Source organism: Protopterus annectens, chromosome 1.part0 (genome assembly GCF_019279795.1).
Source record: "Protopterus annectens isolate FY-2018-M chromosome 1.part0, PAN1.0, whole genome shotgun sequence".
Lineage (NCBI taxonomy): Eukaryota > Metazoa > Chordata > Ceratodontiformes > Protopteridae > Protopterus > Protopterus annectens.
The window spans coordinates 435,636,353-435,656,913 of record NC_056725.1 but is presented as its reverse complement, the minus strand read 5'-3'; the positions used below and the strand labels follow the sequence as shown (position 1 = coordinate 435,656,913).

The 20,561-nt window shown below is 37.9% G+C and overlaps 1 protein-coding gene across 1 annotated transcript in view; it reads right to left on the bottom strand.

The window, feature by feature from the left end:
* The window catches only part of MDGA1 (MAM domain containing glycosylphosphatidylinositol anchor 1), a 3,256,518-nt gene that overhangs the window by 33,335 nt on the left and 3,202,622 nt on the right, over positions 1–20,561 (bottom strand). The window contains exon 15 of the mRNA XM_044060326.1: positions 15,877–16,007. Coding sequence (XP_043916261.1) covers positions 15,877–16,007 — 131 coding nt within the window. The remainder of the gene's footprint in view (positions 1–15,876; positions 16,008–20,561) is intronic.

Sequence of the window (20,561 nt, the reverse complement as noted above, 5' to 3'; positions counted from 1 at the left end):
AACATAACAGAACAGATGAAAGCAGGGTGGGAAAGGATCCTGCAAGGAGAGATACAACAAAAGATATGGGAAGCGATAATAAGAATACCTAACCATGTGACAAAGGCTAGGAAACTAAAAATCTTTGTATTTCCCTGTTTACACATATATTTCTCCATGCCATCGAGGCTACATAGAATGTGTCTATGAAGACTTCTGGAGATGTAATAATGGACAGAGGGGAACACTGATATATATATATATATATATATATATATATATATATATATATATATATATTTGTTTGTGTCTTTCGGCTTTTCCCGGTTAGGGGTCGCCACAGCGGAACTCCGGTCCGCTAATGATTGGCAGTAGATTTTTACGTACTGGCTTGATGGGCCTAACGCATAACCTTCAACGAAGGAACGCCCATTCACGCATGTCGCTACACAGAAGACGCTCTATTTATTTATTTATTTATTTTGTGAATGCGGGAAATCTGAGAATTTTCACAGGAATCTTGAAAGTATTATAGTATGGTGAACAGCTAAATAAGTACCAAACATATATAGTATTGCTGATCACAGTTTTAGCCAAAAAGGCAATTACAAGAAACTGGATGAGAGGACAACTTCCAGAGACAAAGGAAGTACTAAAGAAGGTAACACAAATAATCAAGGAGAAGGAAGTCTTACAGAAAGGCAAAAGAGGAAGCACATGAAAACATTGAGAAAGTTAGAGGATGACAGACTGTGAGCAGGAATGAGAAGGAAAAAGATTGTACTGGACTCTTATAAAAACGTTAGTAGAAGGTCGCTGAGCTATTTGAGTACTTTTACAGATAGATTTTTGAGAGAAAATCATATAAAGGGATAAATGAGACATTTATTAAATCTTTTGGGAATATGTTCTCTGCTCAGTGATTACTAAAAAGAGGGTTAGGGTAAGAGAACATCAGTAAATGAAGAAGAAGTGTAATTATTTCACAACTTAGTGACAGACAACTGCAGAGTGAGTTTGATTCCTTGATTAGTACACTGGAAGTTAGCATATGGGGGGACAAAAGCAGTGTGTGTGTGTGTGTGTGTGTGTGTGTGTGTGTGTGTGTGTGTGTGTGTGTGTGTGTGTATGAGGAGGTGGCAAGCATCTTCAAGTCATTATTTCTGTGAAAAATGTTTTTAAAAACATAGTCAAAGACAGCAGAGCTGAGGTTTCAAATGTTTAGCCCTTAAATAATACTGTGAAGGCAGTTATGGTAGCATTAAAGACTTTCATGAACTTCATGGAGCTGTCTGGGAATATTGGGGCAAAGGTAACAGAAATCAGAATTACTACTAAGAAGGTTTTTGACTTCCTGTCTTAGGAGCTCTTACTTGGGAATTAAGGAGCTGATGGGATTTAGGAAGCATGTAAGTAGTCGATTTTAATATGACATAACAAACCACATTCAGCTACATTTGTCATTGGAAATGCTTCTGAGTTCTCTAAGTAGTGCAGGAACCACAGGCAGGATTGTGCACTGTAACATCATTTATTTTAGCATTGAATATGCTGACTGCAAGTATGAAACCCAGAATGGAAGACCCAGTTGGCTACAGAGAATAGTGAAAGCTAATATTTTTGTGTTTGCAATTTGACGACTGTCTTGCCTCTAACATGAATTCATCATAATAACCAAGCAAAGTGAAAGGCTTGTGTGTGTGTGTGTGTGTGTGTGTGTGTGTGTGTGTGTGTGTGTGTGTGTGTGTGTGTGTGTGTGTGTGTGTGTGTGTGTGTGTGTGTGTGTGTGTGTGTGTGTGTGTGTGTGTGTGTGTGTGTGTGTGTGTGTGTGTGTGTGTGTGTGTGTGTGTGTGTGTGTGTGTGTGTGTGTGTGTGTGTGTGTGTGTGTGTGTATGTGTATGTGTGTGTGTGTGTGTGTGTGTGTGTGTGTGTGTGGTTGTGTGTGTAGGGGGTATAAGACATTTTACCTCTAAAATGTTTTTATAATTTTCAAATGGGAATGTTTTCACATGCATTAGAATGGATCCAATACATTTCACAGCTTGGAACTGTGTTGATTTGAGAAATTGTTTTTCTCAAACAAGAGACATAAAACATGTTCAGCCGCATAAAAAAGAAATAGAAACAAATGTAGGAGCAGCAAAATTAAATAAATGTATGAGAGTGGTACAGTTAAAGAAATGGGATTCATCTGCACATGATTCTTTTCAGCAGTTACATTGGATGAAAAGGGAAGATTACCCATATATGCATAGAGGTATGGCAAGGATAAGACAGTGGGCCTCATTCTTAAAAAACAAAACATAGAGTTGAAAGCAAAATTGAGAAATGAAGGTCAAGGCCATGGAGTATGATGATAGCCGCATCAAAAGTCTTATTATACAATGGGCATAGCTGGTAAGCTCAGTATGCACTGCTAATAAAAAAAAAATCATAGAAGAGTATGTGTGCTAAAAGCTGGAAGACTGTATATGTGGAACAAAGACACATGGATTTTAATATCAGATGTGGTACACTTGGCCTGCATAGTCTAACCATTCCCTCAAAAACTGCAGATCCTTCATAACCAAATGCTTGTTTTCTCTGTCTTATGTTTGATTTAACTTATATTTTCAAGAATGAGAATGACACAGAGAGTTTGACCAACATTCACACTTCTGTGAATAGAGCAAGTCATGGAATTACTACTAGAGTGACAACATCTTGTCCAGTTGCAATGGAACCCAGGAAGAATACTATGTAACTGATTTTTACTACAAGATTATCACGAAGAAAAGAAACGTAACATACTTTTCTCACTGTAAAACCAGGGAAGTGGGCCAAAGAGGGGTCGTTGACGTCACCAACTTAAAATTTTCATAGCATTTGATATTCTACAAAACAAATTTTAGTGAGCAGAGTAGACAACCAAAAATCAAGTCTAGAATAGTATCATGGTTAAATCACTGACCTAAGAGAAAGAAACAGTAGAAAAAAATCACAAGACCACAACACTTTGGTCTGGCCCAGTTTAATTCTTTTAAGATTAGAGGCATTACAAATGGTCTATGAGGAGATTACTGATGACAAAGCATACATCAGGGTACATACAACAAAGTACAAAACTGTAAAGGAGTGCAACGGTATGTCAATAAAAATGAGAAACTAAAATGTGACAACTTCAGTTCAGTACAGAAATGTTGTATAAGGAAAGAAACAATAGTCAACATGTACAATATTCATATCAAATAAAGGAGAATAAGAGGGACAATGTTGCTTAGCTAAGCATGTGAATGAAACAAAGTTAAGAAATCATGAGAGTTAAAGATGAGCAAGATATGAAGAATTACAATAATATGAAAATGCCAAGTGCAGAGCTCAGCATGTCAGAAGCATGTTTTTATTCTTATTTTATTTATTTAGAAAATGCACAGCAAATCCATCCCTTCTTATCCAAAATGTAATTCCAAATTAAAATTACTTTGATCTATCACAATGCAAATTCTTCCAAGTTACATTAGAAATTCAGACAATACCATGACAGTACTGCCATTACATACCAGTTGCACTTATACCTTACTTTTTTAACTCTTCTCTTTCCTTCATCTACTTTCTTAATATTCGCACTACTCTCCGACTCATCCCCCCTTCTTTAATGAAATGTCTCAATCGTTTGTACATAATATAAAAAGTAACTTCCTGTGAAATGTTGTCTTTATCCTTATATTCACTTTTTGTAATAACAGCTTGCCTTACTTGTCTTTGATGATTGTATCTGTGTTATGTCTAACCCTTGGCTGAAAAAATGGTCCAAATCGACCAAAGCTCTCCCTAACATCCCAATCAACAAACAAGCAAATACATAAACAAATAAATTATCATAGTATCCTTCTTTATAAGATAATAAGATAAAATAGTGAGATGAACTCAGAAATTCATGGGACAGCTATCGAGCAAATTATTTTAGATGTGTTGAAAAACAAATTACTAGACAAAGTGTAAGAAGGATCTTTGAAAAATCCAATAGCTAGGAGGATCTCAGAGGACATTTAGCTTTATTTACATCCATGATGTATAAGACAGTAAGTCATTAAACGGTGAAATAATATTATTACTTATCAGCTGTTTTAACTTGTAAATGACTGCAAACAGTAACAATCTTATTAGTTACTTATTTTGCTAATGATTAGTGAGTATAGCCTATATTTCTAAGCTGATTTATAGAAAAAGGACAGGCAAGAAAGGCTGTCCAACTCTTAAATTGTGGAAAAGTAACCCAATGGCACATAGCAGTGTGTCCATCTGTAAAGGCAATAAATGGATATTGAGAATGAGATTAGACTATTGGTAGGGTCTGATGAAGGGGATAGGTTAAAGAAGATGACAGCCAGATCTATCCTGGGGAAAAGGGGTCAGGGAGATCTACTGGCTATGTGACTCACTGTGGTGAAAAGAAGCATTGAAGACTAACACATCAAGGGTAGAGTCTGTGTCTGACTGCTGCATCAGGTTGATGGTGACTAGCTCACCATCCACAACTCCCCTTAGGGTCCTTGCTCCCTGCTAGGGGTTTTGCTGTAAGACCAACTACATGAGAAGTCAGGGAACCCACCTGGGAAGGATCTCTTAATATTCTAGGAGTAGTGGACATGATATGCAGAATCATTGCTGGAGACACGGGGGTAGAGAAATATGAGAAAAGAAGGGTAAAAAACATTTAAATAATGAAGATTAACAGTCAAAACTTTTGCTATCAATTGACATGGTAGACAATTCACAATACTTTGGGGAAACTGTCTATCACTGCAAGGTCTAATCAGAACTAGTTTCATTACAGATTATGAAAGTGCATATAGCAAAGGTGTAACCAATAATACAGCAAGGAAAATAATGTTACATGTTTTACATTACCGAACCTATATTAGCGAATCATTTTGAGAACTTCATAGCAGTTGTCTTTACAACTTGTCCTTCAAAAAAAGAGATTTATGAGAACTGGAAGTTAGATTTTGAAACTCCAAAGTGATCAGCTTAAGGAAAAATATAAATCTATATATACAGATGGGTCTGCTTTGGTAGCTCAAATTACTGAAATATCGAACTTTAGACAATTGAGATGAAAAGAACAAAAGTTCACAGCAATGAAAGTTTAGAAGATGACAACTGATAAGATCAAAGTGCCATTATGGTTTTGAATGCAGATAGCAGTGTAGTCCAGATTGGGAATTCTACCCTTTCCCTCAGGTTAGTGCAGTCTTGGAGCTGATATACATAATTTGCAGGGGGTGTGGGGGCATAGCTCCCAGAATGGGGAGTACAGGGGGCCTTGCCCTAAATACATTTTAAAATTGCAGTTGTGTATGTGAAAAATTAGTTATTTTTATGTAGTTATTGTTTTATTCCATACACTGTTACATTTAAAGTAGATGTTTTACTTTAATGTTTTTGCTACGTGTATGTCTGCACTGTTGAGTTACGTACATATTACACTGCCAGCAGTACTGATGTTTCCTGTGCACTTTAGTTGGTTTAAAAAGTAAAGTGCAGTTTTCTGTGTAAAGGATGTAGACATGAATTTTTGAAACAGCTGTGAAAGTTGGAAATTTTGGGCATTTAATTAGGAAGGGAGAGGTTATTGCAAATTTAAGGAGGTAATGGTACATATAGTAACATTTTGAAGTTGTATATTTTATTTTAGGTTGGTGGCACAGTTACATTTGTTTCAATGAAAGTCAGGCATTTGCGTTATTATTTGCATAGTAGTGTATAGGGTGTCTGTTGTGTTTGATCGATGCAGTGTGTTTTTCGATATTGTGAGTTTCATTGTTTTAAATGTTCAGTGTTTTGAATTGTCAGCTTTTTCATCTCAGTTATCTGATGTTCGATATTTCGGTAATTCGTCCATGTAAAGTAGATCCATGCAGATGTGTATATATATATATATATATATATATATATATATATATATATATATGTGTGTGTGTGTGTGTGTGTGTGTGTATATATATATATATATATATATATATATATATATATATATATATTAATATTTAATCTCTGAATGCATGATGAACTAGAATAGCCTTCACAAGAAGTTGGTAGGACTAAAGACACTACTGTGTGCTACAGAAGGTTGAGAACAAATGACAAATGTATGTCTTGATATGAGAGATGGTGGAACATAGTATTTCTTAAACAGAATCTATGACTTATTATAAGGATAGGGAAAGGCACAGAGCAAGTAAGCCAATCAAAAAATTAAAATTAAATGCTTGGTCTGCATGTGTTACAGAGCAGACACTAAAGGAATTATACAATTAAGTTAACAGGAAAAAACAAACTAAGTCACTGGAATAAATGAGTGTTGCAATGCCAGCCGTGAACTTTTTATGTGTGAGCTGCTAGGCTGGTAGTGAGGATGTTACATTGAAGGTAAATATACCACCTTACCAATTTTCCACTTTCTATAGCCCTCCATATCACCCTCTGTATCAGGTGGTGTCCTCAGTGGTATACTGCCTTGCCCTGTCCTGGGGATACATTGCCTTGTATGTAGCAGCAGAAGCTAATGCCCATTGCAACTTTTAATTAACAACTCTCTAAAATCTCAAAAGTACTACAGAAGAAAACAGTTATTAAATAACGCCATGCAAGAAAGTGGTTGCACTGAAACTGGTAGTCTGAAGGCTGACTGACCAAAGCAAAACAAGTATTTATTTATACTTTTCCTAGTTACCTTTTTAGCTGATCATTTCTGTCTTATTTGCATTGAAGTTTCTTGAACTAACATGGTGTTTGGTTATGTCCACTTATGTCTGCTGAAGAAGTCATAAGAAGGCCAAAACATGTATGTCCACAGCTAATGGGGTTTGGCTTTATTTGCCTGAATTTAACCATAAAGACTTAAAAAGGAAAGTAAAAAGTCATGGACATTCAGAAGCCATATAGCTGAACACTTGATGTCCTTAAGGGGTCATTTGTATATATCTCATGGGCCTCTATTACAGGAGTTTTAAGGTATCACACAGTGAAAACTTTAGCTTGACTAGTTTTTTCTTGTAGTTTTCACTAATTAACAAATAACTAGAATTGAGTTGATCAGAGATGACTGGAATGTTAAGGCAACCAAGGATGAGACAGGAGTGCAGTACTTCTCTGTTCCATGCCAAGAAAGTGAGGTCTGTTGCTGAAGCAAAAAACTTAATATAAATTAAATTTAAATGGTGCTGGGATACGAACAGGATGGAATGAAGATTTTCATAAGTTATACTGACATAAACTGCTAAGAGACAGAATATTTGCAACCTGTTGCCAGAATCTAATGAAAAACATACACACAGAATGATCCATGGGGATGAGAACTTAATGGTAGTGATACACACAGTTGGTAGTAGAAGGATTTTCTGTTTTGTCAAGTTCATATACAGTAAGAGCAACAGAAGAAGAGTATTTGGCCTAACTAGCTTTTGGGCACCTTTATGTCTGTTCTCTGAACTTGATGAAATCAAAGAGGGTGAATGCAATGCTAAGTTAAGCTCAAAAACATAGTTTATACAAAGAAAAAACAAATGAATGGATGGATACCCAGATGCTACAATCCCTAGGACCTTCCAAACAACAAATGTAGCTATGAAGCAGCTGGAGCAAGAGAATATATTTAATATCATTGTATTTATTATAAACATGTAGTACAGCTCAAAACACTATTTCAGTCAAATTAAGACAAAATAAATAAACATAAAAAATTGATAGCTTTTGGACACACTTGATCTTGTCCATTCAAATGTGGCAAAAGTTAACTTATTTTGTCATTTATTTATCAAATGTTGTAATCAAGTTTTTGTTATGCTATCAGTCTCCAGTTTCTTTCTGGGCATATTTCATGTTGTTCAAGGGCATAGTTTCCCTGATGATGGCAGAATGAGTGTACATTTAAGTTCTTAATAATTTGTCTTTTCACCATTTTTCATTAGGTGTTTTCAGATTCTATGTATACTATTACGCATTTTGATATGCAAAAAGTTAAAAATCAGTTGTTGTGTTATATGCAAGTATATGCTTGTGCAAAGCACACTGCTAAAGGGTCCATAGTCTCTAACAAAAGTCTGAGGCCCACCTAATCCTGCAAACATCAACACTTTCAGAAACAAAGTGCAATTCAAGCAAATAACAAATCACAAAATTAACTGTTTTCCTTTTAAAGCATTTTTAGTGAGGGGGTGTGTCCTTGCATGCCACAATGTTAATGGCATCAACCCTGTACTTTTATTATTTAATACACACTAACTCTGGGCTTGTTGTAACTTAGAGTGGATGATGGATGCTTCTAGATATTGTCAGCTCAGGCTTCCTATTTGTGCTCCTCTGCATTGCATATTTAGTTGCACTGTTACCAGCATCACAGTTAAAGTCCTTGGAATTTAACAAATAACCCATTTAATTGTAGAAACATTTATCCTATTGACTATGGCACCATCTTTTGGAAAGAGAAGCCTAATGTTACTACTAATGTATTTTATGCGGCTATTTCCTTATATATCATTTTGCGATGCCCAGTTTAAAGTTATGACATAAGGCATAGCTAGAAATATGTAAAGTAAAAAATTACAATGTGAGGAGATTTACTGCACAACTTATACAATATGCAGTTGCAGATCATTTATAACAAGAAATGTCTGATTCAGTTTTGTGGAAGCCTGAAAGGCATAACATGTGAAAGCAATCATATGTTATAGAGAAAAGATGGCAGTGGGTAATTTTTGTGCTTTGTTATAGAATAGACAGACCTCATTTTATTGTAAAAAAAATAGTGTTAAATTCAAACAATATTATTTTAGTTTACTGTCACTTAGCATTCTTCTAAAGACAATAATGTACTAAGGGTAACATCAACAGGGCCAAAGCAAACATAGCAGTCCCCACCCATAGTTTCTCTCATCTTCTATTTGACCTTGGGTCAGGTTCAGATAAATGTCTGTGGGTTCTTAATTGCACTTAACACTTTGTGTTAAAATCATTACTGTTTGTCATTGGAACTGATCTTCCCAACAAACTATTTGATGTTAAATATCTTCTTTTTGATCACGGAATATGCTGCATGGCCATTAACTATCAGAGCAGATAAAAACGGAAAATGCATAAGCTAGCATCTTTACTTGGAATTCTCCTTAAAAAAGCTAATGGGCTTTCTGACTTCCCAGATTAATCATGGTATCAAGAATAAATATGTGTTTGGCAGAAAAGTGTATCAACATATCGTAAGAAAAAACTGAAGTCCTTTAAGAAGTAATCCAGTTTTCCAAGGATGAATTTTTCATAGAACCTGAGGATTTCCTGCAACTTGAACACATTCATATACGTATAGTTACAGAAACACGGTTTCAGGGTGAAAGTACTCCCTCTGTTCCTGGGTATAATGCCTATCATGTCTTCAGTCCCACTGGCAATTGTGGGGGAATATATGTATTTGTCGAGGATAACATCGCCTCATGACAGATTCCTTGGGACACTTATGCAAACTCCTGGAAGTACAAATCACACTAAACAAGACTAAGACAGTTATATTATAACATATGGCTCTAGGTCATTTGGTTGTGTTGACTATTGTCACCAAACAGGCATGGGTATTTGCCAGTGATAAGTAGTTTGAGGGCCCAGTGTACCACGACCTATGCCAGAGGCCCATGCCAAAGCTGGAAGGGATGTATCTGGCCTTACTGGCCAGTGTGTGCTTGCCATAAAGCCCAGCAGCCTTGGGTCAATAAGATACTGTCTGGCAGGTATCCAGTTGACTAGCTTGGGTTACCTGGGATAACTCTTCTGAGAGAAATCTGGATGTAAAACCAATCAACCTGGTAAACATGAATGAAGAATTGCTACACTCAATGAAGGTTCACTGACAGGATGCAGCTTGGAAGTAGATGACATGATGGTGAAGAGAAAGCTGGACATCCTATGCCTGCAGCTAACAAGGTAGAAGGGCAGTGCAGCAAAGCCACTTGGCTTGTGATCCAGAGTCTACTACTCAGGAGGAGGACAGACTAGAAAGGGTGTGGGAATTGCGGTGAGTGTGAGACTTCAGAAGGTAGTGAAGAATGCCATCAGATTTAATGATACACTCATGGCAATTGAATTCCAATGTAATAATAAGGTAGTATTCATAATCTCAGCCTATGCCATATGGGTCTATATTATCTTGCCAAAAGCTGTGTACAGCAAATACGGCAACATCGAACAACAGACTGCGAAATCCCACTAACGCGAACGGCCGGGTCACTGATTTTTTTCCTAGGGAAAAAAATCACTTGGCCTTCACCATGAAATTGCCTTTTAACTCACTGTAATGCAATCTCGGAGTTGGTATATTTAGTTAGGGGGTGTGAGGGGGTGAGGGGGAAAAGCCCCCACATCTGGGGTTGTGGGGGGGGGCTTTTGTAATGATTTAGGTGGACTGTTGTGTTTGGTTGGTACACAGCTTTTTTTTCCTAGGAAAAAATTCTGTGACCTGGCTGTTGGCGTTAGTGGGATTTCGCTGTTTATTGTTCAATGTTGCCGTATTCACTGGAAACAGCTTTCAGCAAGATAATATAGACCCATGCCAAACAGCAGATCTGTGATAATTGTGAAAAGAGTGCATTCAGCCAGCAGTTGCAGGACTTACTAGATAAAGCAGGACAACATGAATTTGTGTTGATAATGGGTGACCTGAATGCACATATCGGGGCAGACAGAACATGATAAGAGGGCTGCCTGGGTCCACATGGGTAGACCAACAGGAATAAAGCAGGGAAGGCCATTCTAGACTTCTGTCTGCCAAACGGCTTGATAGTAGCCAACACATGGTTTAGCAAGAGAGACAGTCACAAGATCATGTGCAGGAGTGGCAAACATGCAACTCAGGCAGACTTCCTCCAAGTAAAGGAAAGGGCAGGGAGGTAGAATCAGCAATTGCAAAGTCATCCCCAGTAAAACAGTCAGTTCATAGCATAAATCTTTAGTTGCCACAATCAGCTACAAGTAGTTGTTAGAGAAGACTCTAATGTCAGCAGACACCAGTTTGAAAATCTGATAGTTGACTGGAGAGGAAGAACTACAGTTCAAGGCATTTCTTAGGGCTCTAGCACCTCAAAAACAGGAAGAAGTAGAAATAGGTGGAGTTGAAGAACAATGGCAACACTTCAAAACAGCATATATGAGGACAACAGGACAGATATGCAAATGAGCTAGGTACAGAAATAAGGTACATAAAGAAAGCTGGTGGTGGAATGCAGAAGTCTAGAAGTTATCGAAAAAAAAAAGAGTGCAGGAAAAGTGGGAGATGGTAAAGACAGACCAGGCTAGAAAGAAATACTGGTTAGTTAACAAAGAGGTTAAGACAGGGGTATCAACAGCAAAGAACAAGGCATCAGAGACACTCTACCAGCTTCTGAAAAGTGACTAAGTAGATGGCACAAAAAACACTTCAGGTTGCAAGGCAAAGACAGAAATATAAAGAAGATAGTCAGACTCCCTTCATAATGCATTCAAGCAACAACCAGCTCACCAGTCCACAGGACATCAAAGGCAGATGGAAGTAGAGCTTCCAGCAGATTCTGAACGAAGATGCCCCAGACACAGCCTACTATGACAGAAGAAGATGAGCCCACCCTAGAAGGATTAAGAACAGCAATAAGGGCAATGAAGTCAGGGAAAGCAGCAGCCTGAGATGAAGTCACAGCACATATAATAAAGATGTTGGGTGAGACTGGGGTGAAAAGGCTCCTAAGGGTACTCATAGCAGTATGGAGAGAGCGGTGTATTCTGGCTGACTGGAGAATAAGCATACTAGTACCAGTGTTCAAGATCAAAGGGGACATTCATAAGTGTGGGCAGTATCGCGGTATCAAACTCCTATCACACTGCATGAAAGTTCTGGAGAGGGGGATTGACAAGCGGATATGCAGAGTAGTTGAAACTAAGATGGGAAACAAGCAGTTCAGATTCTGATCAGGATGCAGCACAACTGACCCAATGTTTACACTGAGACAAATAGTTGAGTAAAAGCTAGAGATGAGGAAAGAGTCCAACTGGGCATTCCTAGACTTGGAGAAAGCCTATGACAAGGTCCCAAGAAAGCTGATTTGGGCAGTCCTGTGGTGATTCAGTGTCTCAGAAACACCGATAGAACTATTGCAGGCTATGTACAAGAAGCCCATGGCTCAAGTAGGAAAAGTGTTTGATCTCACTGAGGGGTTCCCAGTGGGAGTAGGTGTGCATCAGGGTACAGCTCTGAGCCCACTGCTGTTCATACTGGTGATGGACTACATTAGCAAACAGATTGGAGGGGACAGATTAACAAAGTTGCTGTATGCAGACAATGTGGCATTACAGGCAGACTCAGCTAGAACTTCAGGAAAGGACAGAGGAATGGAATGCGCAAAACTGTAAGCACATGGGATGAAACAGAGTACAGATAAGACAGTTGTAATGGCAGCAAATATGGGAAATCAGAAGAAGCTGAGAATTGAAATAAAAGTGAAGATAGTGCAACACATTAACAGCTTCAAGTACCTGGAAGGGATGGTTAAGGTGAAGGGAAGTCTGAATGAGAAGGTGAAGGCTACAGGCAGAGGGGCTGCAGCCAAATGATGCAGAGTGTCATGGGTAGTATATATGACAGAAGAATGTCAAAGAAGCTGATAAGTAAGGTCTACAAACAGTGGTGTGACCAGTACTACTGTATGGTACTGTTCACAAACCTGGGTAGTTAAGGCAGAGCAGTGGTGGAACCTGGAGTTAATGGTGATGAAGTGCCCAAGATGAGTGATAGGAGGAAAACTGTGGGGACAAATGAAGAAATGAGGAATGAGGGCATAAACAGAAGCCAAAGTAACTTCAATTGCAGAAAAAATCACAGTAAACAGATTATGGTGGTACTGGCATGTGCAGAAAACTAGAAGATGAAGAAGATTTGGAACTGACAGGAAAAAAGCAAGAAGAAAGAAGGGCATCCAGCAAAGAGGTGGCTGGATTGTGTGTGAAAAGGCCTGAGACAGCCGCAAAGCATAAGTGTTAAAGAAGGTAGGATAATGGCACGAATAGAGAGAGATGGCAAGAGTTGCCCAACCTCATGTAGAAAAATGGCAAAAAGGAGGTTGATGATGAAGACATGATGAACTAGATATAGAACACCTACTATATCTTTTTCTGACCACAATAACTGCCTTAACACATTAGCTGAAATTTCCATTTAATCCAAGACCTTTCTGCTGGGGTACTTCAACCATCCATCAATAAACTGGCTGACCTACACTGTTAATGGTCAGTATGTCCAGCATTTCCTTGACATTATAAATGTTAGCAGCCTTTCACAAATAGTTAATTATTCTACTAGGCTCCCCAATATCCTGGATCTAAACTTCACAAATATGGCCACTTCTTGCACTTCTCCATATGTATCATCATTTATTGTTAGATCAGATTATAATTTAGTGATCCTTTCCTTTAAAGCTTGTGGTACTTCCTCAGTAAATAGCTCTGTGTTTACAAACTTCTCAAAAGCTAACCTTTTTCCGTTACTTGAGGACTTAAATTGTGCTGTAATCATCCTCTGAAGGATCCTATTGCTAAAGCTGCTACCTCTGCCTCTGATCTCCACTCCCACATAAATAAATGTACTGGTAAGGCAGTCTCTGTTGAAATACCTGTATAAATACATTTATATAAGAAGAGAAAGAAACTGCTTAATGCATATAAGAGATCTCATTCTACCTACCTTAAAAGTACACTTAACCAAACTAACGCAGAGATTAAGGGAACCATTAGGAAGCTCACAGCTCAGTATAAATTTAAAACGCCACTAAAATCAAAAATTATTTTTGTTTAACTATGTTAGGAAGTTAAAAACTAACATCCAACAGTGTTCAGAGCTAGTCCAAAATAATGCTACACTCTCTGACCCAAAGGAAATAGCTAATATGTTATCAATTTAATGCACATTTTACACAGTTACAGCCATCCCACAGCTTCTGCAATCCCAGTCACCCTCTTTAATTACTATGAAACTAGTTCTTTCAGCCCTTTCAAAAATCAAGAATACTTCATCCATGGTCCCTGACAACATACCTGACTGTCTGATTATTAAATGTAAAAAAATGTAGCATAGTTCATGTTGGCCAAAAAATAGGTTCACGTATCATAAAGGAGATGCACCCCTCCAATCAGACAAAGCTGTAAGGGATATAGGTATGAAAAATGTATTTTATGTGTGCTGTTTCCAAAGTCTTCTTAAGACACACAGTCTTGCTGTGCTGTTTACTGCTGAATCAGAGACACAGAGCTTTGCATGACTCCATCTGTAGTCTGTTTAAAGCACCAAGCCTTTCAAATTGCACACTGATAAAGAAATATATTTTGCAGCTATAAGCACAGTTACAGATAACTCATTTTTATAACAAACGACACATTCTCTTTCTGTCAGATTGTAGCATATATTTACAAGGTTTTCCTTCATTACAGATATGAATGATGACTTCTACAAAATACCTCTCTCTGTCCCTCTCTCACATAACTGAACTACTACAATTGTTATATAGAGTGCTAGTCATGCACATAGATTTTGTTATTTCCTCTTGGTATCTTTTTTGGCCTTCTGTGGGAAGTCACATAATGTCTGTTTTAGACTTTTCTATTGTTCTGTCAGCAGTTATGCTGATGTGAAAACGCACAAATGCACACAATCAGAATAACAGAAGTATGAAAGGAAACATCTGTTCTGTTCCTATTGAAAAAAAACATCACATATTGCTGAGTTTAGATATTTGTTCTGCAAACATGAGAAAAGCATGTGATACTTGCTTTCCAATATTGCTTTGTTAGACTTTTCTGATGCTGTGAATGAAGAGAAGCCTGTCTCTTAAAAATATAGCATAAATGCCCATTTTACATTGCTAAACTCTATGCATATATTCAAGCAAACTTTTTAATTCCTTATCATTTGACTATCGTGTCACCACAGTAGTCCAGAAAGCCTTTTATCTGACTCATCTAATTTCCAAAAGCATCTCCCTAAATTCAAAGAAGTCTTAATTCCCCTTTACTTATATCTTATCAGACCCATTACTGAATGTAACTCACCTTTTGGCACGTATTTATCTAAACATATTGCACAACTTGAGAGACCTAAGGAATTTATAACTAAAGAGATCAGTAGCTTCAAAAGTCTTAGTCATCAGGAAAGGCAGACAGCCCTTTCTCTGTACTCAGTGTCTTATTGACTCCTCCATGGAGATGCATGTCTTGCCTTCCATGCCATGAAAAACACAACCATATTTCATGTCTTCCAATTCCTTCACAGAACTAATGATACAAAAATACTCAGTTAAAGGAATTAAACCTGGAGCAGTAGATAAGACATATTTCCAAGATAGATTAATAGCTGAAAGCATTTCTAACTTCTGGAACAAATTTCCACTACATGTCAAGCAGTGTAGCACCCTTGCCACCTTCAAGGTAAACCTAGATAATTGGATGGGCAGCCTCAAATTCACTCTTTGTATATTTTGTCATGCCCTTGAGGCTAGAGGGAAATTTTGAATAGCATTTTTTAGCTAAGCTTGAAATGGTCTGCAGACCAATTGCCTTGTATTCACCTAAGAACCTATGACCCTATGAACAGGGAGATCTATGCAGTAGTGTGAAATGCAAAGAATGCTGTATTTTATGCACATAATTGTTTAAAGGAGCTGGGTTTTGTTTTTATATTTTGTTTCTAGCTAAAGTATCATGAATATAACAAAATGAGTTAGCCTTGTCCCCAATTAACAGTAAATGGCAAAAGAAACAAAAAAAAAATCATCTTTTTTGTATTGTGTGCTATTATGTGCACATATACTGTATACCATTCCACAAAGAGTATAGTATGTGGAATCCACTATTTACCTGAAATGGAGTAGAAGGGATAATAGGGATGTTGGCTTGCTTCCACCTGTTCCCTTGATTTTTACTCAGTGTCCACACTTGTGTGTCCATTGTCCTTTTGCCTCGTCCTCGAACAAGAACATTCAGGGAACCTAGAGAGAAATTTGGATAACACATTATGACAGAATCAATGCAAGTAAACATTTGCATGCACTTAGAAGAATGAAAAAAAAAATCCAAGAAGATAGTTAAATTTATATTAACAAAATTATGCATCTATGTTTTTGAAATGTTTTGATAATCTGAAATCGGAAATACATTAATAATTATACTACTGTTATCAAAAGTCTTACCATGAGTTTTTTCTACCACTGGAAGAAAACATAGTTTGAGGTAGTCTTCTAGCAGAGAGCAACTGATACTTAAACTACAAACTGAAGATAGTCATACTCTTTGTGGATGGCCATCAAAGCAATCTTTGTTTAACTGTAGAAGTGCAACCACATTTTGACTACAGAGATGAGATTTTGTCTGACAATGGTATCATCATGAAAGGTCCTAATGTGATTGTTCCAAAATCTTTCCAACATGAGTACATTAAGATCTTTCATTGTGGCCACTCAGGAACTGATTCTATCAAAAGAAGGGTGAGAGGTCTAGTATTTTGGTCTTATATGTCAAGAGATATTGAGAAAGTACTTTCATCTTGTTCAATATGTAATAGTACAAAGCTGTAGCAACAAAAAGAACCACTTCAGTTAAGCTAGATTCCTGAACTACCTTGGTCGACAGTAGCCACATATATCTGTGAGTGGAATGGTCAACACTATTTGGTGTTAGTAGACTCTTACTCAAATTGGTTCAAGATTGACCTGCTTCCCAAGCTAACATCTTGTACTGTCATTACTAAGTTGAAGAGACATTTTTTGTCCATGGTAGTCCGCACAGTTATTTCTAACAATGGTGCACAGTTTACTAGTCAGCAGTTCAAGAAATTTGCATAAGCATGGGACTTTGTTCATATTACAAGTACTTCTGAATACGCTCAGTCAAACAGCTTGGCTGAACATGCAGTTCAAAGTGCAAAACAGCTGTTAGAGAAATCCAGACATGATAATACTGATGTTTTCCTAAACTTATTAAATCTCACAAACATTTATTGTGATAAACATCTTGGTTCACTTGCCTAGAGACTTATGTCGAGACAAACCAGAACCACACTACCAATCAGCAGCAATTTATTGGTTCCAAGTGCTAAGAACAGCAAACCAGTAAAAGCTTGACTGTTGAAGAAGGGTTTGCCCCAGAAATCTTACTATGGCAAAACCAGCAAACTGCTCAGTTCATTGAAAAAGGGGGAGATAGGGAAGATGCAGCCATCAAAAGGTTTTGATTGCATCGGATTTGTGAAAAATTTGTGGCAAGAGCCAAAACTGTACATTGTCGAATCACAAAGAATGGAACTGAGATGAAATCGAAAGCATTTGTTACCAGTCTCCGAACCAGTGTTACAGCATCTTGCCTGTGACAAAGACTGTAGTTCTCAGAGTGAGTTGTCCAATGTTCCAGAGGACATTCCATCAGCAATCCCTGTTCCTGAGAAAATCCCAGAGTGTCCCCTAATAGAACTTTCCCCAGTGACTATGTCACAAGATCAGGTCGCATCTCAAAACCTAGTTCCAGATACATGGCAATCTAGACATAACTGTTGTTTTCTTTATTAGTGTCTGTATAATTGCATCCTTATGGAAATGTTATTGTCATTGTTTATACGAGACAGCACAGTAAAGAGGAAGGATGTAGATCAGAGTGCATGATATACCTTTAAAAAGCATTCCAGTCAGTGTGCACATGCATATAAGTACTGAGCAAGTGTAAGCAAGAATGCCATTTTGAGTGAGCAGCCAGAATAAGAGCATGCATGTATGTAGTCTGTCATTTAGTTAGATATTTTTTTTAAGTTCAATGTTCTTGCCATCCATCCTGATGTGTTTGTGTACAATAAACTACTTAAACAAACACCCAAGCATCAACGTCTTCTTAATGCACATAAGAAGAGTGACAGTAGGCACAATAAAGGTGTTGCTCCATCAGATTGTGCATGACTGGAGTAGTCAACATCACAGAAAGTAGACTTGATGGTATAGTATCTTATATGCACAACAAAGAGTTTCATCACTGCCACATATACAGTATCAGACAGGCCTAAGTAGTCCAGCACAGCAAAATAACTTGCCAGCCAATGTTAATGCGTGGAGAGGGGATATAGGAAAGTTAGAATAAGGAGAATAGGAATAACAGGAAAATGCACAAGGATAACCAAAGGGAATAACTGGTGGAGGGAGAAGAGGGGAATGTTTACTGCAGAAAAGGCTTCTATTATCATATAGGAACAGGAAGGTAACTGGAAAATCTAATAAGGACTGATTATGGGAGGAATGTGAGAAGATGAGAAGGCTATAGGGGCATATTCAGAAACATATACAGACAGGTGTGGTATTGACACAAAAGGTGAGGGCAGTAGTGCATGGATCCAAACAAAACAAGGACAGATGCTTCCTGATAGGAAGGACTGGAAAAAAATAAAAAGAGTCACATGCAACGCAGTGGAATAAAAGGATGGGGCATAAGGAAGGTATATGATGGATGCCACATCAGCCAGAGGTCAATTCCTACAGACAGGCTCAGTCATCTTCTGGGCTGATGTCATGTGTGCACCATGTCTTTAGTGACCCACCTACACCAGAAATTCCAGGAGGCACTCTATAATGGTCAGGTGGGTGTACAACTGGTGATATTGCTAGCCTACACAACTCATCCCTAAAAACAGCAGAGGACACCACTGGACTACTATCAGAAGAGAATCCTCCACTCCTCTCCTGAGTAGTGACCACAGAGGCCACCAGTGTGCCCTCCTGGTCAAATTCAACAATGTTATCTCCATCCACTTGTTGGGATTCAGGCTTGTGCCCATTAGTAAACCAGCATCACAGACAGTGGCCACCAGAAATTGAGGTTACCACTGCCATTCATGTGCCACCACTAGAACATCTGGATCTGCAAATGGAACAGAAAACAAAAACACAACTTATTAGTCCACAAACATGTTACAAATAATATCAGAGCTGTATATAGGATCATTGTAGGTTGTATTATCATAGGTGACTACTAGGCTATTGACCTATATAGGTCATTTTAAGCCTAGTAGTTTCATCCAAATGTAATACCATGAAAATGGTAGTCAATACCCAAGCTTGCATTTAGTGATGACTGTCCATATCCAGGAGGGTTGTAGGTGCTATCCCCAGTAAGAATTAAGGATGCCCACCCACTCACTCAGGTTCCTCTTGAACAGTGTCATAGAGGTGCGCTGTCTCACATGAATTGGTAGGTTGTTCCAAAGATGTGTCAGTCACTGGGAGATAAATCTGTCCCTCAAGCATGTCCTATTTAAGTTGCATGCCATATTTAGGTCCCTGGAAGGGGTAGCCCTAGTCTCATTTGATTTACTGATATGCAGCAAGTTCATTAGGTCTGATAAACTTTTGACGTCAAACTTTTACCCCCCCCCCCCCCTTAATTTCTGTATGTTTGCCTAGTATGGAACTTTTTCTGATTGGTAATACTGGAGCTTTTTTCCAGTTTATTTTTGTACATGCTTTCTTAGCCTATGTGTTCTTGGCTAGTTAGTAACTCTTTGGTTTTTAGTAAAGTGGAGCTTTCCTCAAATTTTTTTGTATACTGCCTAATTATGTTATCTTTGTGTTTCTTTATTGTAACATTGGAGCCTTTCTCCTCAGGTCTCCACTGAAAATGAGCCATTGGCTCAGATGGACTAATCCGGTTAACAAATGTCAAATAAATAAAATAAATAAATATTCTTCACTCACTTTTCTGTTGATGTAAGACAACAGTAGGAAGAATTAGTACAGTGTTGGTCCTGAAAATGTATGGAAAACAGGCTCCCTACAGAAATACTGAGACTTCCAATGCCAAGTCCTGAAGCGCTAAGGAAAAAAAAAGACCACAATTACTGGAGAAGAGTGAATATCAAACATCAATTTTTCCTTTAAACTTGTTTTTGCCATTGGCCAACTCTCCCTGCTATCTTTCACAGTGTTGGGGGCAGGCCTTCTACTCTCCACCCCAGACTTTATAGACCCAAGACAAGATCACTATACCCCATTGAAAGGAAAACATTTGAGAAATGGCAATTTCTGAGTTAAAAGTCCAGATTCTTGGTCATTCAGGCTTCACAGTCTAGGACTCAACACTGTGAGTCTTAGCAGTTCAAATGGTTACCAAAAATAGATTCTTGTAGTAAAATTCTACAGTGCTCAGTGCCTGGACTTGGCCATGGCTACCCTTTCAGGCCCTTTCAAGGAATGAAACAGTAACACCATGTGCACAGTCACACATTTGGACAACATGTGATGTGGATCATAGTGCATCAATGTTATTATATAACCAGTTTTATGTAGCAGGGACCCATGATGATACAAACTATATGGATACTGTGCATGAGCATAAAATGTAAAGTCCCAGGAAGGTCAGGGAAAATCAGGACAGTGCGACATATAATGGTAACAAGGTACATGATTGTACAGATTCAGAGATAGCTGTGATGAATGCCTTCAGTCACATGACCACCTTTGTAGACACATCTCCAACACAAAAAAAAAACCAAAATAGGAAACAAATGTTAC